General features: G+C 39.2%; 1 protein-coding gene across 7 annotated transcripts in view; it reads left to right on the top strand.

The window, feature by feature from the left end:
• Positions 1-23,381, top strand: part of DIP2A (disco interacting protein 2 homolog A) — a gene marked incomplete at its 3' end in the record, with an annotated part of 77,790 nt that overhangs the window by 25,370 nt on the left and 29,039 nt on the right. For 5 of the 7 annotated variants that reach the window (XM_084208929.1, XM_084208930.1, XM_084208931.1 and 2 more), the window contains exons 3-9: positions 6,411-6,530; positions 12,694-12,813; positions 16,848-17,093; positions 20,483-20,611; positions 21,174-21,293; positions 22,183-22,380; positions 23,228-23,319. In XM_084208929.1, the coding sequence (XP_084065055.1) occupies positions 6,411-6,530; positions 12,694-12,813; positions 16,848-17,093; positions 20,483-20,611; positions 21,174-21,293; positions 22,183-22,380; positions 23,228-23,319 (1,025 nt within the window). The remainder of the gene's footprint in view (positions 1-6,410; positions 6,531-12,693; positions 12,814-16,847; positions 17,094-20,482; positions 20,612-21,173; positions 21,294-22,182; positions 22,381-23,227; positions 23,320-23,381) is intronic. The other 2 variants (XM_084208932.1, XM_084208935.1) reach the window with 1 other exon arrangement.

Below are 23,381 nucleotides of genomic sequence, written 5' to 3' on the forward strand. Positions count from 1 at the left end.
GATGCTCTGCCAAAAAGATAAAATTTGCTTAAAACACTAAGCTAAGTGCCTGGTTCAGTTTCCTGACATATGCTCCATTAACCCAGTTCTAACTTGAAATTTCCTTAATTGACACAGCTTCAGCATGGCTCAGAATAGTGTGTGGGAGTCCCAAAGGCTTTGAGCCTGCAGAAATTTTTTATCATTAACAATTTAATTGCAGCATTTCTGATAGGATTCATAAGGTTCAGTATCAATCAAGTTTTTGCAGACTGATGAATGTCAGCATTTTACATTTGTTGAGTTCTTGCTCTATGATTTGACATCCCCAAGATCACTAAATCATGTCTTTCTACAGCTTTATGTCTTAAAAGTGCACTTGCTTGATCATAGGTTTGGGTTCTGGAAGTTTAACTTTCCCAGTTCTACCTCATCAACTGCTACCTACAAACTAATCATGTGCAAACTCCTGCTCTCTCAATACCATCAGAATGGTTTGGGCTATGTTCTGCTCCACTCTATAGTCTGTGGGGAGCCAAATCATTACCCAGAAAATGTTAAACAACCCCACAGAGGGCTTGGTGAACAGAAAAAGACAGAAGTGGCTGCAAAGCACATTTTCAATTAACAGGAAAATTAAGCAGTACACCCTGTGATTCAAGAGTCTCATTCCTGTTGATTGTTTTGTATTCTAAAGTTCTAAATCTACAGTGATGAAGAGTTAGTGGAGATGTAAAGATTTCGCTTAGGAACCATAAAACTCTGTAATTATATGGAAATAATAACTAGAATGAGTTATTTTTCACTGATCCAACCAAGTGCACTGTGCAAAATCAAAAACAAGTGTTGAGTAATAGCAAGCATTAAACAGTAATTAATTATTTTAATGAAGTAAAATTTAACAGTCCGTAATTGGCTTCCTCAGTCAACCTCTGCATGCAAATTACAGATAAAACTCTGAGGAAATAATTAATTATATCTGTAGGCAATCTGGCATGCTGCATGATGAAGCTTCTGAGTGATGGATAACATCAGATCCATGGCAGAGGGTGATTTTGAATGTGGATAAAGCTGGGATGTAAAAACATTCAGAAATAACACAATAAAAAAAGCAGTGAGCATCCTCTCCTGGTGGACAGGTGATGGTCTTAAGCTTCCTTTCTAACACCTCAAGTAAAACTCCTGTCTTTTGATGGTTGTTTCCTGATTATCCTGATTTTTTTACTGATGTTTTTACAGTGTTACTGGTTATTTTAATTTGCCTCTTTGGCTGCATAAATGAGGTTGCAATTGCAGTTAGTGTCCTGGTGCTGCTTTATAGAGCAGTCCCTGGAAATTATTTCACTGGATTTAGTTAGTGCTAGAAGAACACCTTGGTGAGTGACTTCATTTCACTTCTGATGTCAGAGTGATTCCATTCTAAAATTATTTTATTTTATTTTATTATTTTCTTTTCTTCCTTAGCACTTCTGTTCCAGCAAAATTGCAATGTTAACCATTTTCACATTTTCAACTTCAGGGAAAATGATGATGAAACCTCTTCTCATTTTGGATGAGGCTGCCATGTCCCATACTTTTATTTTTCTTAGGTTTTCATGGGTTTATGTCTCTGAAAAATGTTTCTGCTTCTACCAGGAATACATATGTGTTCTATTCCTGGCTGGATCAGGTGATCCTCAAGGTCCCGCCAACCTGGGTTGCTCTGTGATTCTGTATAACTTTGATTTTTGTTTTTGCATCTTTGTGAGTAAGAGGTACCCACAAATCAGCCTCTCATTCAATTAGAGTGGGAGTTTTACATACCCCTATAGCACTTAGTACCTGTAGTTCCATTTTTAGGGAATGTGCAATTTACTCTGTTGTCTTGGAATCTACAAAAGCTTTATAATTTCTTATAATTTAAGGAAAAAACACAAAAGTACCTTTCTTGGTGCTATGGAGTTAAAATTCCCACTTTATACTATGGGTGTAATGGCTGTGATCAAAGGATGTCCAAATTTTAATAGGCTAATTTGGTTGGATCTTGGTGTATTTGGTTTAAATGAGGTATGTGAAAATGTAATGTGTTCACATGGGCTAGTTGAAAAAGCAGTGTGTAGCTTCATTTCTCAGCTTCTCAAAATATCAAGAGATTGCTATTCCTGTGCCTTTTCAATTCAGTGCACATCCTTTTACATTAGGAGTGCTGGGCTGCTTGTGAAGCACCTCCTGAACTGCTGCTTAAAATGGACTCTTATTTTGAGAAATTAAAGTTCTAGCTAATGCCCTGTGGGTGTTCTGCTTACCAGTCTGTCATAGAGTCTAAATAAGTGTCTCTCTTACTTGTGAGTAAGTAAGTAACACTTTTTATTTTTATTGAGGTGGTTTAGTCAGTGTTTGAATTCTCTGAATTGGGTCCAAATCCTGGCTTGTATTTGGTTTCATTGAATTTATAGCAAGTGTCTTCTATGCTTTTGTTTTCTTTGCTGCTGTTTCATGCTTCCTCAAATGGAAGGTGTTAATGCCCTTAAAATGGTTTCACGGGCTCAAGTGGAAGGTTATGATTTGGAATTTGCTTCCTTGAGTAGAGAAGATGTTACAGAATCATGGAAGATTGTCAAACATAATGCATGTGCACGATGCCTTCTGTTATCATTATTATTTCTAATCTCGTGAATTTCTGATACCATATTCTGGGTAATAAATTACATTGGGTAAACCCTTGTTCAGTCCCTCTAATCTGGAAGGTGTGAACACTTCCAAAACTGGATCCTAAAGATAAAAAATGTGTGTACAGCAGGTAATATGTTCTGAGATGAGATATGACAGTAAAGGATGGTACCATTGAACTTGAGTGAGGACTGGATACTCCATAACTGCCCCAGAGCCAGACCTCCACTTTCTGGATTTTCTGCCTTGTCATACCTTTTCCTTTCTTTTTGCACTTTGAACCTGCCTGCTGTTCTTTGTTCCTTTCTTATTTCCAGACCCAGTTCAATAGCTGCAGAAAGATTTGATAATGTACAAAGAGTCTGGAGTTTCCTCTTTGGCCTCCCTCTTCCCCTCTCCTCTCTACAGAGCTCTTTAATGCATTTTGTTTTGAAAATTTCATCTCCCCCCACCTAATGACTTTAGCTGCACATCCTCCCCAGCAGAGAATCTTCCTTGTCCTGGCAGCTCTTCCTTGCTCTTACAGTGAAATCATTTTTGCTTGTATAAATGAAAATTGCTTGAAATACCAGTGTTAGTCTTGATTCTCCAGTGCTTGTGGATGGACAAATACAGGAATAAATCAAATATTATTTTTAATTTCATCCTGTAGAAGCAAATTGTTCAGTTAGTTGGAACAAGAAGCCTCTTTAAGTTGACTTCATTCTTGCTAGCTTTGGGCAAGTTAAAAATGGAGAAAATGCAGTGAATAGGGGATCAAGTGCCTTTAGTCTATGTCTTTTCTCTAAAGGTGTTGGTGTGAATGGAGAGACTTCACCTAATTACTCATCTGCTTTTGCTGAAGGCTAAAGTAGTGATTTGCATAGTAGGAGAATAAATGAGCAAGCTCACCAGGCTCGTGGAACAGCATTTTACTGGCACATAGTTTCATAGCCTAAGAGTCAGATGCACTATCTTACTATTTTTACCAAAAAGTGACATTTTTCAGATTCATTGTTGCTATTTTTGCACTGTGATAGGAAACCTACTTTGAGAAAGCAAGAAGGGAAACTTAATCCCAAGAAATGGAGTTGTAGTTTCTAACAGTGCCAAGGATTTCATGCCTCATCCTAATTTAAAAGGAACTTCTGATATTCACTGATACATACTTCATCACAATAACTGATTCACAAAAATCTGATCTTGGTCTTGAGAGGAGGAGAGTGTTCTGGAGTTGGAGTTGGTCATGGACTCCTGTTGTTATGTGTGGTCACTTCTTCCCTGCTCCTCCTGCCCCCAGGATTGGTGTGGCCAGACAGCAGTGCTTGGGTTGCACATGACTCAGGACATCCTGCATGCAGGTTTTCATCTCCTGATGGGTTGTACTAGTCAGCTCATTTTCCAGATTATTCTCCTCCCCCAGGGGATCACAGAGTGGAAAAGGGGCTCTTACAAGTCCTGATTTCAAGGCTCTTTAATTACTACAAGACTGCAAATGGGAAGAGTAAGGAGTTGGGAGGAACATGAATCTCTTTTTCTGCTTACAACTAGCAACTCTTCTAGAGGAAAAGAAATGGCATACCAAAAAAAAGTTCTGGCTTTCTTTTTCTGTCTTTTTTGCCCAAGGTCTCTTTTGACAAAATTATACAAAAATGATTCAGATATGACGTTGTCTAAGAATTTCTAAAGTAGTTCTTAGTTGAGTGAGGCTCACAGCCCTGCTGCCTGTTCTCTTTTGTACCATCATAGTTATCCCTTTGCCTTGGCTATTTGCTTGGCTCAGGCTTAAGGAGATGACTTGCCTCAATCTTTCTAACAAAATCTGAAGTTGCTGTTTATTGTTTCCAGATCAACAAATCCCCCTGAACTGTTGACCTGTGGTTATGGGAAACTTGTGTTCAAGTGAAACATGGAATAGAATTCTGCGGTGTTTTCACCACTTACCAGATCTGTTGAATCAATTCAGTTGGCAGACTGCATTTGTTTTTCTATTACAAACAGAATTCTGCTTAAGTGTTTCAAGGAGTGTTAGGTCTGTATATTGGTAAACACACATTCTGTTCTGCTCCACTGAGGATACTTTGGTTTCTTTGCTGGGCTGTCTCCATATATCCCATTGGGGAATGCAGTTGATGTTAGATATTCTGTCATCTGTTTAAAAAGCTTTACTTTGGAAAACAGGGAAAATTAGGTGAGAATGTGTTTGTTCTTTATTACACACTGTAAAGTTTGTAATAAGGAGCATATCTCTGGAGTCAGACTAATTTCTTAAAACTTAGATCTGTGTGAATTATTAAATCTTCCTTTGTTTTTCTATTATTTAGGCTCATTTTCCCCACACCCTGAACTCATATCTAGCTCAAGGTTACTTCCTCAACATCCAGAGGTGCTCACTGTTAGCTGCAAAGCGGTTGAGAAAGGGATTATGGAGTGCATTCATCCAAAGGTCTTAACAGATACCCAAGAAAGCTGGTATATAGTAATTTACCTTGTCATGAAGATGATAAAACACTTTCCCTGAGGATATTGCATTTAAATAGAGTATTTGAAAGTTCTTTTTCATCAAGGTAGAAATGGGATATTTAATCCAATTGCACTCCTAATGTAAAGACTGTATCTCACTAAAATGCCTTCATAAAAATGGTGTATAATTCCTAGAATTGTTAGTAGTTGCCAATTTCTTTCCTGATACTCATTTTGTAACAAAGGGAACAGAAACCCCATTAAGAGAGAAGAGAACCTTTTCTTACTTTTTAAAGTGACATCTTTCCTTGCAAAGAAACTGACCCAGATTCCTCTGGGATGATGTCTTCAGTTCAGTGAGAGTTGCTTTTGGTAAATATTTGGATTTTGAAAATGTGGTGTTCAAAACACTTTGTTTCCAAAATGTGTTGTTTTCAAAAGACTTGGGGGCAGGTAGGAAAGCAGAAGCTCTTCAAGGGAAGGAAGGAGTGAAATTCAAGATATCTTCAACCCTGTGTGGTACCACGGCTGAGTAAATACAGTGACCTTGATGCAGCAGGTCTTACATGGCTGAGGAAAGTTTATTGTAAAACACAGCACTAATCTGTCTTTATGTTAGATTTGTGCAAAAAAACCTTCCAGCTGCATTGGAATTTTTACATTACATGTTAAGTGTGCATGTATAATAAAATTTCAAATGGAAGTTTGTAGTCCAAATTTATTTAGCCCTTGATGGATCAAGAGCCAGCAGGGAGCCTCCTCATTTTGGGGATGGGGAAGGGATAGTGGATATTTAATGGTTACTGTCCCCCCCCCTTTGATTTTTTTATTCCTGTTGTGCTACAATGTAGAATTCAGATTCCTCTTCCTGAAAATTAGCCAGCCTAAACATAAGCAACTGCTCTGGGTTATCTAGAGCCCTGTTCTAATAAGGTGCAGAGCAAACAACTGGAGAATGGTTCAGTTCCTCTTATTTTTGTTACCTTGTGTGGGGCTGGGAAGGTCTGTCATCGTTTCAGGAGTACATGAAGCACCCAGACCTAGATTACAGCAGGAGCTTTTACACAACTGAAGCTGACAGTAATTCTGCATTAATATCTGCAAAGGTGTTACTAGAGAATTGCTGCATTTTTGTAAAATGTGAATCTTTTTGAGTACTGCTCTGTTAAATGGGCATAGATTAAATTGGATTAAAATGCAGGTAGATGATGAGCCGTTTTTAAAGGTACTGCCTTGCACCAGTTGAACCTGTGTGTTGAGAGCAGTGAAACAATGTAGACATGGGGAGCAGATATTGTATTTGCAAAGCTGAGTTTGTACTAAAATAAACTGTGTTTCAGGTGTGGATCCATCCCTGCAAGCAGAGAACAGAGTCCCAGGCTCTTCCCAAGCCACTGCTGGGGTATCAAAGCAGCAGAAATCCCGATCCACCAACTCGAGGGACGAGCGCTTCCGATCCGGTAAGGGACACAGCAACAGCTGAGGCATCACATGTCCTAAGAGGAAAAACGTATCTGTAAAATGGTACCTGCACCACACAGAAAGGTGTAGTGCTGTGGAAGAAAGGAAGAGATAATGAATGTTTTTCAAGTATCTTTTTGTTTTGTTACAAGAGTGGTTTTGTTTGAATTCGGCCTGGAGGAAATGCAAGAAGGGAAAGAGGCAGTAGACCTGTCTTGTGATGTGTTTCTAGTTGTGAATTTTACCATGCTCAACAGGTTTTTCAGATTTGCTGAGAAAACAAAATTGGGTTTCCAGTCTGTATAACAGTTACTTAAAATTTTGGGGACTAGAGAGTGTGAATTTGGAGGATTCTTTTGCTTGCCTTTTTGGGTTATTTTGTTAAAGCAAGGTTATATATTTGTGGTAGCTTTCTTTCCAATATTTCCTGGTTTAAAGCAAATGCACAAAAAAGGGAAATATCACAATGGATATTCTACTTCATTTTAAATGGACACCACAGTGACAAACCTGTTTTGGAAAATTGTGTGAAAATACTGATATCCTCATTGCATCCTGTTCCCATTGTTACTTTTCAGGTGGTTGAAGTACACCATTTCCCTGTGAAATTCCTTGTCACAATAGTAAGGAAAAACAGGTGTTTGAAAGCTTTTCTCTCCTAAATATTTTTGGGCTTCTAGCTGGATATTTTTCTGTTTGTTGTGCAGGGTAATTCCACATCCTGGGTTTGGGGATGAGAAGTGCAAGTGATGGCATGCACTGCACATCCTTATCAGGAGGCTGCTCTTGGGTCAACTTGTCTTGCCACTGCTTGAGCAGAGTGGTTTTTGCATCCTATTTGCCCTGCTGATATGGAAGAGCTTGCTCCAGAGTTGGAGCAGATGTGCCTTGTACATTCCTTAGGGCTAACTGAATGATGAATGAGACTTCTTAAATATTCTGTGGATATATACAGACTCCTGGGAAAGATGCCTGCATTCAGCTACACAGAGAAGAAACTTCTGAATGCCAGGGAATATTGCATAGTGTTGTAATTAGCTAAATGACATGTTTAAAAATATTTTTTAAATTATTAAATTATAGAAATATATTATAGAAAATTATATTATAGAAAATAATTAGAGTAAGATGTGCCATTGTTAAACTAACAGAAATAAAAATCTGCAAGAAGAACACAACTACAGTAGGAAAGCCTTGGGAGGTAATCCTTGGTGGGGACTGCCATGTCCTTCTGTGATATCCTATCACAGCTCCCCAAACTAATTTTTCATTAAATATTTCTGCCTAGAACAAGTTCTTTACTTGGAAATTAGCTAAGTTCTTAGTTACAACACACATAATTGGATTTCTTTCTCTCATTAGTCATATATGACAAGGCTTATGTGCTCAGATGGTATCAAAACCATACGGTGTCAGTTTTGTTTGACTTGGTTTAGGTTAAACTTATTTAGGTCTGTGCAAGGAAATGTAGATATGGCTTTTGGATACCAATATCTATTCCCCTTTCTCCTCTGTAATTAAAAAAAAAATTCTTCAGATTTACTGCATTAATGATTGGCCTCTTTATGTCAGCAAAGAGATATTGGTGCCTTTTTTGACTTCCTGTGTGCTGCCACACGTTGACTGTTGTGAGGGATAACCAGCTTCAGCCTCCTTCCCTCAATATCACCCTTACTTTAGACTGTTATGGGGAAGGTGTGTTGTTTCTTCTTCTTTCTTTCCTTCCAGTCTTTATTTCTTGTTTTCCTTGCTTCAGATCTCATCACTTCTCCTATGTCTTTTTCAAGAGTAGTTGATGAGGGGAGAATGCAGCTTTTCCTAGAACAGGATCTCTTTCTGGAGCAATTATAGGTACTTTACAACCATCAACATAAATTACTTAAAATAAGCAAGGAAACAATTTTGTATTTTTATACAATTAATCTGTCATTTACTCTCTGTAAGCACTTTTTAAAATAATTTCACAGGAGAGTTGTGTATTTAAATCAACTGTATGTTTTTATTATCCCCTGAAAACTTGTCTTCAAGCAACAAATATTATCCAAAAAATTCCAACAGTGAATGCTATTGATAAATACAAGCCTGCTGTCCAGGCTTGAGCTGAAATAGTGTTTATTTTCTTCTTAATAGCTGGTACAGTACTGTGTTTTGGATTTACAATGAGAATAATGCTCATATTTTATTATTCTTGTTCTAAGTCTATGTTATCATTTTTATTGTGATCATCATCATTATTATTACAATTTAATTTTCTTCAGGTATTATTGTTCATATCTCAACCCAGGGATTTTTACCTTTTTCCAGGTCCTTTCCCCATCCCACCTACATAGTGCTTATTGCTTTATCTGTTGATATTTTGAAATCCATGAGCAGCAGGGACACTGGTCAGCCTTTAAATGTCTTTTTTTTCATCAACCAACTGTAGAAATTCTTCCTTCTGTGCCTGAGGCAGGGACAAGAATCAGAGGTTGATAAATGAGCAGAGGCTACAAATAGGAAAGAAAAGTGCTCTTCTAATAGCTGAACAGTTTGGGAGCTGTAAGAGTTTAGGTGATTTATATTCCACAAACTATTTCAGTTTTCCTCCCTAATCCTTTTTTAAGGACATGTGGAAAGAAGGAAAATGAGAATAGATGCAAAGAACAGGAGAGAAGATTGTGTGGTTTACTACAGCAGAAGGAGAAAATGTTTACAATAAGTTATTAATTGTTGATGGTTGCTTGCAGCTTAATAAAGTGCAGCTTAGAGATACTTCTCCAGGACTTTTTCTTCTGCTTTTTGGATGGCAGCATATGGGTTTTTTCCCTCACTTTGTTGCATATATTCTTTGTGTTAATGAAATGCTGGGCTTGCTGTTCATCACTTCCAGTGATCACTGTTGAGCATTTGTGATCCTTGTTCTCAAAAATGTGACACATTTGGTCTGATTATGAGTGATTAATTCCCTGAAGAAAACTGAACTCCACAGTTCTTACATGGTGAATCACTTTCATAGTAAATTTTGAAGAATTTAAGTAACAGACAGTGGTAGAGAGCTTCTTTTTGCAATTCCAATATCCAGTTAAAATTTAATTTATACTAATTAATGAATTTTTTCCTTAAGTGTTCTGCTTCTTTAAAATAATTTCATTCCTTTTACTTCTTTTATTGAAATGTGTTTCATCATGTAGAAAAGCTCTTAAAGCAAAAGTGGAATAGGAACAAAGTGTTCCAGGGAAGTGAAAGCAATTACTTCATTGATTTGGATGAGAGAGGATGTTCCTACTCAGCTGATGTCCAAGGACAAGATATTATAGGAAAGATTTCATGCCAGGAATAGATTTTAATGAGTATAGAGGGAATGATGAGTTAAATTGGCGCTGTAAAAATAAAACGTGGAACAGAATAAAAATTCATCCTGACTGTCTCCTGGTTGCATTTTTATCAGTTAATCTAGTCTGTTCCAGGTTTTGGGGTGGGAGCTAGGACTAGAGGATGAGGTGGTAGTGATTTTGCCCTCTGGAAATGGAATAAAAAGTAGTTCCCATGCTTGCTGCCACAAACCTGTGTGATGTTATGACCTGCCCTGCTCTGCTTTGTTATAAAGCCCCAGCACACCCTTGCCTCCAACTAGGCCTTTCCATTCCCAAAATGCACAACTGTCTAAGAATGCTTTCATATTTAATCTGCCACATTATTTAATGGCTTCATATATTTATATGCAGACTACAAATATTGTGTTATTTTGCTCTTTGGAACACCTTTTCTGGAGAACAGTTTATGTTCCCCTGCTTCCTATGTGATGTTAATGTAACAAAAATGTCTTTTAAATTGTATGTAGATGTAGGCATGCTGTAAGTGACTGCATCTCACAGTTACTGTCTCTTTCTAGAAATATTCCTGCTTGGTTTTGGCTGGAAGTTCTGCCAAGGAAATATGTCCTGCAGAATGGACATTTTTCCCTACTTTTAAGGCTCCAAAAACAACCTTGATCTTGAATGCTGCTTAAGCTTTTTGCAATTTAGGGACAAGGTTTGCTTCTGGATATCTATGGGAATAATCTTTGTTAGTGGACAATTATAGCTAAAACTAAGGATCAGGAGAAACCAAGACTTGACAAAAAGCCTAGATGTGGGAATGGAGAATGAGACAGGCAGACATAAGCAAAGGGGAATTTTTAATTTATAAAACATCTATTATTAAGTCCTTGGTGTGAAGGACAGGAGCAAAAATCTGACAGGAGGACCAGGACAAAAAAAATTACCGTATTAAAGAGTAGAGGTTTTACTGAGGTTTTTTTTTCCTTTTTCCTTCTTAATATTTTTCTCTCATAACGACATCATCTTTGAACCTCCCATATTTGTTGCACAAAAAGTTCTTCTTTGAGATAAGCATCTACTTAGTACATTCCTGAGTCTTGTAGGAACACATGTGGGATAGTATATTTGCATGTATACGTATTTTAAATACTGCTCTGAACAGATTATCTGCAGGGAGCTGCAGACTGAAAAGTGACGTTATTGCTGTGAAGAACTGGTTGGTGTCTGGGACCATATCCTCAGGGTTTCTTGTGATTTTGTAGAATCCATTTGGCCAGACTGAAGAGCACGTTCCTTGGGAATGGTCTTGTGTGGGGCATGACCAAAGAGGCTTCAGGGCTAGCACAGAAATGGTACTTTTTAAATTAAAAAAAGAACATGATACTGTAAAATACTGATACTGTAGTCATCAGTCAGATAAATCCCTGTAGGTACAGAGAGAGTTACATTGTATATTATATGTACAAAATTGTGTGTACAATTATGTTGCATTGTATATTATATGTAAGTTGTGTTAAGTATATGTTTGTCATACACACATGCCTACAAATTGTTTCATACCTTCAAATTTGTCTACCTGGCAAAAGAATAGATGGATACTTACTGAAAGATTTGTGTTTTCTTTCAAATGGAATAGTTAAATTCTGAAAACCTTGTAAAGCAGTTTCCATGTAGAAGAAGTGTGGTCAGCCCAATGCAGAATCATGTACTCCCTCCTGGGCTCTGTCCTGGTTTGGGTTCTGTCTATTGACAGGGGTTGCCACACTCAGCAATAGCAATTCTTTCCTTGTACCCTCTGTCATTAGTCTTGCTGTAACTGTACATTTTCATACCTCATTGCTGTTTTCAGTAAATTGTTCTTACCTTAACCCATGGTCTTTGCCTTTTGTGCCTACGAGTAATTCTCCTCTCCATCCTATCACAGAGAGGAGGGAAAGGGGGAAGAGAGTGAGTAGTGCCTGTCTTGAAGTGTTTTTAGAGGGAATACTAGATTGGAGAATGCCATTCCTAAACCTCAACCAGCCCATTGTAACTATGTTTAAGTGTGTACATGATATATTGTGCTTTTCATGAGTTTGAGTCTTAAGTGGTAAGTCAAAGTATACTTTTGGTCTGCCTCATTCCTCCTCAACATCTCTTCACTTCTCATGAATTTTCTTCCTGCATAAGTTTTAGCTTTTGACAGCATTGGAATGTAGATGTCAAAGAGAAAAAGCTGCTGAAAAATCACTGGAATACATTAAATTCTATCTGCAGAAAGGTCTTGACTGATCACTGAATTCCTCTTTAATCTCAGTTTTGCCTTAAAATTTAGTAAAGTTAAAATACAGCTCTTGAGCCTCTTAGGGTAATTTTTGCTTTCAGGAAAGTGAAAGTTCTGTGTGTCTTTTCCCTAATTCTTCATATAGAATCATAGAATTTTGTTAGTTGGAAAATATGTCTAAGATCATTAAGTCCATTAGTTTCTCTTTTCTGTTTTTTATTACTTGCATTTTCTTGTGAGAATTTCAAGTATGCATGTACTTGCATTTCTTTTCCCTTCCTGGATTTTGAGGATGAAGAGTCAAATGCTGTTGCAAATTTACAGAATCTGCATTGAAATTTCCCCCCCAAATGAAAATAACTGATAGTTCAAAACTAACATACTGGGTACTCTATATTTCAGGGGGAGTTTCAAAATGCTACTCACAGAGCACTTTCAGGCTGATTTTATGAGGAAAATACATCAACTTGCCCCTGCTTATATTCTTCCTTAGTTTTGGAAACCATTGCTTCTGCGCTGGATTGGAGCTGGAGGCAGTGGTGTTGATTCATGGCTCCTAACTGAAATTCTAACCTGTTTGTGTGTTTGTTTTCTATCTAGATGTCCACACTGAAGCAGTACAAGCAGCACTTGCAAAATATAAAGAGAGGAAGATGCCCATGCCCTCGAAGAGACGCTCTGTCCTGGTGCACTCTTCAGTAGAGACTTACACCCCTCCAGGTACGTGCTGAGTGAACACAGGGAGTTAACAGAACTGCCCAGACAAGCTGTTGGCTATCCCATCCCAGCAAATGTCCAAAGCCAGGCTGGACAGGGCAGCCTGGGATAGCTGAAGGTGTCCCTGCCCTAAGTTGTTAGTAGGTTGCACTGGGGTTCTATATCATGGCTGTATTTCCCAGTAATCAGGTCTTGGTTGGATTTTATGCTGTGATGTTTTTTGTCATGGTTTTTAGAGTCTCATCTAGAGATAGTGTAGCTGTTGAAAGAGCCCATGAAAGCAGTCATAGAGAGCAGGTGCCCTTTATGCATTAAGTATGTTCTCTTACATCATATCTCACTCAGAGGAGATAATCTAGGCAAGCGTGTCAGAGCTTCACACTGCAGAAGATTCTTTTAAAAGTTGATGAAAATACCAGAGCATTAAGTTGCTGCATGAATTGCAGAGCACTCATCAGATAGTCTCAGCTATTCAGTGGAGAGCAGATTGAAACAGTCAGAAAGTTATACATTATAACTGTTCAGATTGGTTATGGCAGAACGCCTTCTTTAATTTTAGGGGGAATGGGTAATCTTCTGTTGTCTCACATTGAATTTTCTGGAGGTTAAGAAAATCATACAACATATTGTGCTAGCAAGCCAAGTGGTTTGAGGCCAGTGTCTTGTATACAAAGAAGAGGGATTTCCTAAGATGTTTTATTTTGAGAATGTGCACGTGTCTTTTGTAATGTGGCCCAGGAGCAGAAGCACACTGACTTCTACTGCCCTTCTCTGTCATTTCCAGTTCTTAACCCTCTTCTCTAAAAGAAGAGTTCAGGTATGCTGCCCTCTTGCTTTCTGAGATGTATTTCTTCTTTCTGTTCTTCCCATTTAAAGAGAATTCCACTTTAGTTTGCTAGTATATAATTTTTGTGGGTTCTCCAATTATTTAATTAGTTAATAAACAATAATCCTCTGTGTTCTTACATATGGTTTTTCTTGACCCTTAATGTTTTTGCCTAGAAGATATGCTAAGTATTTTTATTAAAGTATCTTTTTTTTCTGAGCAACTTAAAAAGAGTCTGAGATGCTATGGAGAGAATGTTAGGTTGTGTGATAAAAGCTGCCCTGCTCACCTGCAGAGGAGCATGGGGCATGGCAGATGAGACAGCCCAAATAATGCCCTGTCCCAGGAGCCACCAGCCCCATCTGCAAGAGCCCAGAGGGACATTGGGAACAGCAACGGGCAGGAAGGCAAGCTCAGGACTCTGAGAAGGGTCACCCTGTCCAGGCCTGTCCCTGGAGAGCCTCAGCCCTCCTGCCCAGGTGTGAAGCCCATCAAGACCAGTCAGCACTAGAGCACCTTCTGGACTGGGGGAGCACACAAAGGGATGAGGGACACAGTATGGGATGCAGGGCAAGAGTATTTCAGAACTGTGTGAGTCTTGTTATGTGATGTTCAGGTGAGGAAGTGCAGACAGGCAAAGGGGCAGACTTAGGGAGAAACAAGTGTGGGGAAAACAGCAGAATATAGGATCAGAAGGGCTGGTGGTGTGTAAATGGAACACGTGCCTGGCTGTGCCCCTGAGCCTGCACTCCATGCTGTACATGTGTGTACAGAGCAAGATGAGGCCGTGGGATCTGCATGTTTTTTATGTGTTTGTGCTGCTGGAGTGTCATCTTGTAACATGCCTGTGCAGGTGGTCAGCAAAGAAGCCAAGTGTGCTCACACTGGGATTGAGCAGGGTGCAGTAGCACTGCAAATAATAGGAGCTGAAAGCTGGTGGTCATGGCCACAAGCCTGCTGGAGTTCATGAACAATTTGGACAACGCTCCTAGACACATGGTGTCATTGTTGGGGTGCTCCTGTGCATGGCCTGGACTTGGACTCAGTATTCCTCATGAGTCCCTTCCAACTCAGGATATTCCTACTCCAACCATTCTTTGAGTCCATGGCTCTCAGCACACTGTTAAATTGAAATCCAGCTAGCTCCTGGCTGGCAGTAAAGGAACCACGTTTATCAGTTATCCTTCCAACAATTTTAACATACTTCTGGTTTTGTCCTATTGAGTCTCTGATCCTTCCCACACAAATTTCCTGTGATCAGAACTGGAGCTGAGCCTTCATGCAAATCTGGCTCAAAGAGGGGTGGTTTCTGTGGCTGTCTTGGGTCAGCTCCCAGCCAGGAAGAGCTGGAAGCCAAGCACACAGTATTCTGTCAGCGTTCTGTCACCACACACCAGGACCCATGGATTAACCCCTGCCACTGCCACAGAGCTCCTGCTGGGGTGACCTTGCTAATTCATGGTGTATTTATGTTTTGGTAATAGAATGCTTTCACCATGGATCCTCTGTTTTTGTACACAGAGTTCATTTGTCTTGAATCTGGGTAAGGTGATATTATCAGAGTGTGTATTCTGTGAGAAACCTGCTTTGTCCTGTAGTTCTCTTTCTTCTTCTGAAGTGATTAGAAATGGCAGACTTGGTGGCTTGGTTTGGTGGTTTTTTTTTAAATTCCTGGCTGTTGATAATCCCATTTTGTTCCTTATTCCTGGGATTATTTATTTTTGCTTTCTGCCTAAAAGAAAGGGAAGGTTGAAAGCAATATGGGACAGGTTTGGCTTCTCTCCAGGAGCAAATGGAGTCAGCTGCCAAAAACTCCAAATGTGGCAGCAGGCTGGAATTATCACATGGACCCAGGAATGGGGATGCACCACAGCTGAATCTTCTCAGAGATCTATTGTCTATTGTTTGGGTATTTTCATTCAAAATTGTCATGTTTGATGAGGGAGGTCAAATAATGAGATATCTGCAATTTTGACTTTGAAAATGCCATCAAGATAATGGAATTCTTATGAAATGTTTTTTTGGGTTTTATTATTTTAGACTCCTAAGAGAAATTAGTCTGAAGTTATTGGAAATGCACATATCCTTGAAAATCAGAAAATTAAAAAGCTGGTAACTGAAATGCATTGCCCAAGATGAGGAGTAGGTTTTTTTTATGTTGCTTCAAGAAATGTGTATGGAATTGTATCTGGCTGAATAGTTGTTATCTAGATGAACAATTATGTGTCCAGAGGATTAAGAAAACAGCCAGAATTTAGGTTGCAGAATTCCTGGTGTAACCAACCCCAGATTTCCTTGTCCAGGACTCTTAGACTATCGTAACAGACACCCTACCTTATATAAAGCATGTAACAGATCAAGTCATTAAAATTCAGCAATTTCTTTATGAGGGCAAGATTTTTTCTGTAATAAGACTTCCTGATTTTCGCTCAAAATCACAAGGGGTATATTTTCTTGATATTCAGAATTACCTTTTTTTTTTTTTCTTGGATGGAGAATAAATAAGGAAGGATTCCAAAGGGAAACATCTGCAAAGTTGTAAGTAACTAGATAGTAGTTAAATTAGGAGCCCTTTGTCAGACTTCTAACAACAACAAATATACATCTAGAATGAAAAGATGCTTTACTAAGCATTTCTGTGAATTACTCTTTCATATCAGTTTATGTGGTTAAAATACATGCTTTGTAATAACTCTTCCATTGAACTTCAAAGCACCATGGCTTTTTAAGAAATTAGTTCTCAAAGCAATCGGAAATTGAAGAATTCCCTTCCCCTCAAAAGGAGTTAAAAAGAAATAAACAACAACAACAAAAAAAAAGGACTTTTTTCAGGTGTGATGAGATAAAATTTACCTGTTCAGAACAGAAATATTTTTTCAGTGGAACAGGGACACGATGAGATGCTCACTGATCTTCTGCTGTAGGTAGAAGCCTTCTTTAACTCTGATGTCATTCCAAATGTTGGAGGTAACTAAAGCTTGGCTCCAAGTGTGTTCTGGCCCTCATGTGTAGGAGTTGTTCCCTTAACCCAGCAAAGTGCAGCAAGAGGGATCTGTGTGTGTGACTGTCCCATTCCTTTGGTACGCGCCCCTCAGTGTCGCACGCGAGAGAGCTGCGCGGAGCACGCGGAATACGGCCCAGCGCCGTGTTCCTGCTGCTGGGGCATTCCCATTCCCCCATTACAGGCCTCTCATCATTATTTTGACCACAGACACATCGTCAGCATCAGAAGATGAGGGCTCGTTGCGGCGGCAAGGGCGGATCAGCTCCACTCCGTTCCAGAGCCATTCCAACGTAGAGCCCTGGCTTAACCGGGTCATTCAGGGCTCCTCCACCTCATCCTCTGCATCCTCCACCTCATCTCATCCTGGAGGGAAACCTGCTGCTGCTTCCAATACAGCTCCTGCCACCACTGCTGCCACTGTGCTTGCAGATCTCATGGCACACACGCAGATAGGTCAGTAAACCTGCCGGTGTGGTTGGAATGAAATCAGATTACAAATCCCAAAGCAGGGCTAAACACAAAGGTCTTCACCAGGAGATACCTGTGAATACCTTAAAATGTGCAATTCACAGACCAGGTAGGTATGACGTATATGTATTTAACCCAAGCCAGTTGCTCATGAGATCTGAACGTGCATTCTTCTTGGTAAAATGCTTGCTTTACCAAGAAAATAAGGTTCAGTTTTACTGGATTCCAAAGCAGAATTTCAAAGGAATCCTGGTTTTGGTGCATGCTTTCCAATCTGCATGTATTTACCCTAAACAGTGTCAGATTGTGTATTTCAGATATGATTCAGTTGGTAAGCACCCAAAAGACAGAAAAACACAGAGAATCTTTGGGAAGGTTACAAAATCAGAGGTACTAATCATTAGGGAAATTTTTTTCTGTTTGTACAAAACCTTTAAAGAAAGCTAATTTTTCATATCCTCATTTCCAAGATTATTAATAATGAGAAATTTGCAAATTTTTTTGTCCTTGGTAGATGAAGGAAAGAGGTAATGTGTCACCACTCCCCTTTGAGCCGTTCTGGATTTCATATTATGGATTAATAGAAATTATGTTTAACTCCTTTAAGTTACAAAGTCAAATATGGCTAACCTTTTAAGCTTAACTGGGATTGATGAAATTCTTAATATAGCTGTAAAAACTTACAAGATACCCAAAATGTAGCACAGCATTCTGTTATGTCTCATGCCCCAGGTCAGATAGACTTGTCTATCAGGACTGTTTAATCAGCAACATACAAAATCAATACCTTGTTTGCAAAATCAAGGCCTTACTAGAGAGTTCAGAGTCCAGCATTTAAGCAGCTGCAGGTTTAAAATTTCATTAATGGGAAATAATTATAGTATCTAGAAGGAAAGAAGCTCAGGGATCTTTAGGGGCTGATCTATTAAAAATACTTATAAAATTTCCAGTGCCTTTGACCAAAAAAAAAAAAAAAAGCATTTTCATGTAAGAATGGTCTTCCTCATTTCTGCAATGCTTGGCATGTTCTATCAGTTTTCATTCCTAGCTTAGTAACATTTATGCATGGCCAATATCAGTTCAGTTGGGACATTTTTCCTGTCTGCATGTATTTTCCTAGCTCACAAGAATATGAAAACTTACTCAGTTCTTACACTGCAAACTTTTATGGCTCTTGATAAATACTCGTGTACTTTCTAAAAGGGGCTTTGATTTGTCCTAGAGCATAGAAGATGAGTTTATTTATTTTTCAGATAGTGTGCTGATATCAGCAATCTGAAAGGCATCTTACATATCTTAATTGCCATGCCCTACTGAAATATTCTGTTTTGGTTATGTACTGAATAGCTATTCACAGTTTTGAGATGTTGGAGAATTTAAATTTAGCAGCTTGTTCCCTTACAGCTCATCTTCTCCAGGCTGCATTTTTAATGGTGAGCTCAAACTAAGTTCCCAGGCAGTAAACTGCACTGTTGGAAGTGCAAGGTTGCAGTATTTACTGGAGTCAAATAGAAATGTGCATTATTTTAAGATGTTTGCCTTTCATTTAATAGCAGCAAGGACAACCCTTCATGCAGGGGGGATTTTTTTTTCTTTCGTGTAATGATTTTTTTTTAATGAATAAGGCTGTTGGAATATCCCTTTTTTTTCAAGGTCACTATATCAACTGTGGAGTATTTCCACCTTAGCTCTTAGAGCAGCTGGAAATACAGATCATGATGGCTTTTAATTCTCTGTCATATCCCATTTATTCTTCCTTTGGACATTACTCTCTTGCATTTATCTTTGTCTTCTCACTAATGGAAAGGTCCTTCAGTCTGAATCAAATTAACCTTTCTTCCTGAAGTCACAAGTCTGCTCACACTTTCTTTTTTAACTCCTCACCTCTTCTCTTACCCTGCTGTGCCATGGTATTTCTGGATGATACAAACTAATAGCATGGGGTCTCACAGGCATTGATTAATAAAATGCTCAAATTATTAATTAAGCTAATGTGGTTTTTATCTGAGCATAAATCCTGAAAATTGAATCTATCCTTTCTCCATACATAGTGAGACATTGCTAGTCCCTGGAGGGTTTGTCAGGTGGGAATGGGAACACTTGTCCCTGTGGCCAAGTTGTATGCTGCAGGAAGCCTCTGGTTTGGTACTTTGGGAAATGTAAGAGAAAAAGAAAAAAACAGCCAAAAAGCAACTTCAAAAATATGTAGAACAGAGTGAGAGCATATACATGAGGCAGGTGTATACATGGGCTCTCTATGGGTCCTGTGCAGTGGTTATACAGGTCAGCTTTACACAGTTGTCATCTTTGTGGTTACTGAATCCAGAGCATTTTTGTGACAGATGAAGTAACACTTTCTCCTTCATGTACCTCACCCACATGAAAGGAATTCAGTCTCTGCAATGCAAACATTGGCATTGCAGTGAGTTCCATTGGAAAGGATGGGAATGGATTTAAATTTTTCTCTTGGTGATCCCTCTAAAACCACTTAGAGCTGGACTTGTGGCTTGTGTATCAGCTCTGGAAATGTGGGAGCAGTGCAAGAAGCACTTGCTATCTTGGGGCTGATCAGTGCCTCATAGTGGGGGATTATGTATGTATATTATTTCACAGCACTGCCCAGATCTCCCTCTGCCTGCAGTTTTTCTGGCAGGATTTATGACATGCTGAGGTCCTCCAAGGGCTGTTGGCAGCTTCAGCCCTGGGCAGCAGTGTTTTCTCCAACTCTTCCCTGCTGCATTCCTATTTTTACTCATCTCAGAATTCTGAATATTTCAGTCTTCCTGTTCTTGTTGTCTGTTGTTTAAACGCTTCTCAAAAATACTGCCATTTCCTAAACCATTCCATTCAAAACCATTCTATAACCATAGTTACATTTTTGGAATGATGATAGCAACTTCTTACGGGGCAGTTAGTGATAGGACGAGGGGGAGTGGTTTTAAATTAAAAAAGAAGAGAGACTCAGATTAGGAAGAAATTCTTCCCTGTGAGACTGCTGAGGCCCTGGCTGGCACAGGTTTCCCAGAGAAGCTGTGGCTGCCCCATCGCTGGAAGTGTTCCAAGCCAGTTTGGATGGGGCTTGGAGCAACCTGATCTAGTGGAAGGTGTCCCATGGCAGGGGGTGGGACAAGATGGGCTTTGAGGTTCCTTCCAACCCGAGCCACTCTGTGATTCTGTGATATTCCCTAAGCATTGCTCTACAGCCAGGAAATGGGGCACAGCTCGAAGAAAAGCAGGCTCGTGCCTCCAGGTTGTAATGAGGTTCTCCAGCCTCTGTGAGGATTTGTGAAATACCCTCATGTAAGAAGCAGTTTTGATTATGTTGATTCTTAAGGTGCCTGATGAGCTGCTGTATCTGTCTTGCATTTCTGCAGAGAACCACTCTGCCCCCCCCGATGTGACCACTGGCCTGGTGGAATACCTGCACCACGAGCGCCCGCAGGTCGCCTCCGTGCGAGGAGTGCCCAGAGGCTACAGCAGCAGCATTCTGGAAACTGCAGATGGTGATTGCATTATAGACCTCCTACCTTTCCATCTGTGTCCCCTTGTGTATATATATCTTCATATGTATCTTAATTTTATATTGCCTCAGAGCTTTAAATTGTGATGAATATGAAAACATATATTTACATTTAATTTAACGTACACAAATGAAAATCGGCATTTAACATGTTTTGTTTTGTGATTATTTTTACAAGCCCTGTAAAATATTGTAAGATTCACCATTTTTTCCGAGCATTCTGATGCTTTCAGAATGGAATTAATGTTAAGGTTTAGTAAATACCTAGATTCCTGGAGAAAAGGACATTGTTCATGTTTCAGTTGAAATCTCATGAAGGGGTCAGTGGTTTGAAAAGCTAAAATAAAGCATGAGTAGGTGTCTGTGTCAGCTGGGTAACAGCATTGTTGGAAAGCAAATAAATCCATGGTGGAAACTTCTGCTAGTTAAAGCTGTTTTCTTCCAAACAAGGTACTCATCCTGAATGACTGTTCCACCTGAAAGTTGTGTGTTTTAGTGTATTTTGGTTAATATATGATAAATAATAAATCTTTTTCATTTGGCAGGTGTCCCAGTGAACAGCAGAGTGTCCTCTAAAATCCAGCAGCTGCTAAATACTTTGAAAAGACCAAAGCGCCCACCTCTGAAGGAGTTTTTTGTGGATGATTTTGAAGAACTGCTTGAAGGTTAATTTTCTTTCAGATACATTTTTTACTCCTTATGTAAGTGGTTCATGACAGGATACTTACTTAGCAAGTGTTGGTTTCTCTTCTTAATAGAAAACTAATCATGGTAAAATTAGTACTGTGGAGCAAGAAAGGTAATTATGTTATGAGAAGTGGAAGATAATCTTAAACTCAACCTTCTTACTCAGTGTGACATTTCTGAGCAGCTGCCACTAGAGTTCCCCTACTATTGGTTTCATACTTGTAAGATACAATGCTTTTGTGATTCTGATCTTTTGGTGAAGTTTCTCCAGATGAATTTCCATTGAGGTGTGTGTACTTGTAGAAAGCATCACTTGGAACCATTAATTTTGCTGCTTGTCTACACTGAGCATTTGCTAACTTCAGCCTGGACTTTGCTAACTAAGATCAAAATATTTCACTTTCTGGAGCAGCTTGGAGCAGGATTTTAACAGAAGTCCTTTCTTTAAAAATATATTGTTAGCCAGGCACAGTGTCATTTTTCATTACCTGTTGAGGATTTAGTGCAGCAAAAATCAGTGATCAGATGTCACTGAAGCCATTGTCTTTGATAACTCTTCTTGACTTGGCAGAGGCTTTCATTGAAATATGTGTGGAGAACAAGCAGCAGAAAACAGCAGCTTTCCAAAGTAGAAGTGGGCTAGAGATTCAAATTCTGTTTTTTCGATAATGTGGACTCACAACTCTGAAGTGATGGCCACTGGTTTTTGGGAAGCCAACAGATGATTAGCATAGCATCACCATAAAGCAGAGGAGAAGTATTGATTGCTGTGAGGAAGAGGTGAATGGGTTATGGAACAGTCTGTGAAATGTAACTTACACATTTTGTACTGATTGACGTTTCCCTTTTACTGTGCTCTGGTTTTAGTGCAACAGCCTGACCCAAATCAACCAAAGCCTGAAGGAAACCAAGTGAATGTACTTAAAGGGGAACCCCTGGGGGTTGTCACCAATTGGCCCCCCTCACTGCTGGCTGCCCTGCAGCGCTGGGGAACCACCCAGTCCAAAGCCCCTTGTCTGACAGCCTTGGATACCACTGGGAAAGCCATTTATACCCTGACCTATGGTACGTGTTGGAGCCAGCTGCAAGGGGGAATTAGGTGCTCACCATGAAACAGCAGCTTGCCTGGCTTCAGAGGGACTGCCTGTGCTTGTAACACATGGTTGGAGATTGCCTAGGAATGTAAATTATAAATTCATTGTGTATGAAAAACGTTTTTAAAGAAGTTAAGGAAGAGAAAATGTTTATTGCAAAAGATAACGGTTCTTTCCTAGTGGCTATTTGTAAATCTCTTAGAAATGTGTGGGGTTTTTTTTCATGAAAGAGCACTAAAAATAGCCCAGTATAAACTGGGAGGTAGAAACAGATGACTAATAATGCACTCTTCAGTTTCCCAGAGGAGGCATTCCATTTTAACATCCTCTTGCACAGCCTTATAGAGAAGACTCATACCTCAGGAGCATAATCAGGATGTTAATGGTGGGAAGTGAAACTTGCCTGTATTAATGACCTAGAAGTATTATAGTAAATTGTGTTTTTGGGGAAAATAACTCTGTCCTTCAGGATAGCTCACTGCAGCATTTCCTTGTATAATATATTAGAATGTTGAACTTTATTGTTTGCAGTCTCAGAGTTGAAGCATGCAGGAAATATAGCTGAGCAGCTGCAGTAATTTAATTACTCTGCAGTGGAGCTTTGTGTGTTGTTTAGAATAGTATGTTTAGTTTTACATTTAAAAATAAAATTTAAAAAAGGAGGTAAACCAAAAAAGAAGCCAAGTTCTAAATTGTACTTGGACTCAGCCAACTGTTCTGATACCATCATGCTTACTGCATGTGTGAGGGACTGAGATCTGCCAATTAAGTGTTAAAATTTTAGTTTCTGCTTCTTAATTTCTTCTTTTATTCTTTAGGCAAGCTGTGGAGTCGAAGCTTGAAGTTAGCCTATACCCTGCTAAACAAGCTAACCACTAAGAATGAGCCCCTGCTGAAGCCTGGAGACCGGGTAGGCTGCTGTTGGAAGTGGTCCCTATGGATGAAATAGTGAGGAACAGCTTTAGCTGAAGA

Source organism: Fringilla coelebs, assembly GCF_963513975.1.
Source record: "Fringilla coelebs genome assembly, chromosome: 7".
In the NCBI taxonomy this organism is placed as follows: domain Eukaryota; kingdom Metazoa; phylum Chordata; class Aves; order Passeriformes; family Fringillidae; genus Fringilla; species Fringilla coelebs.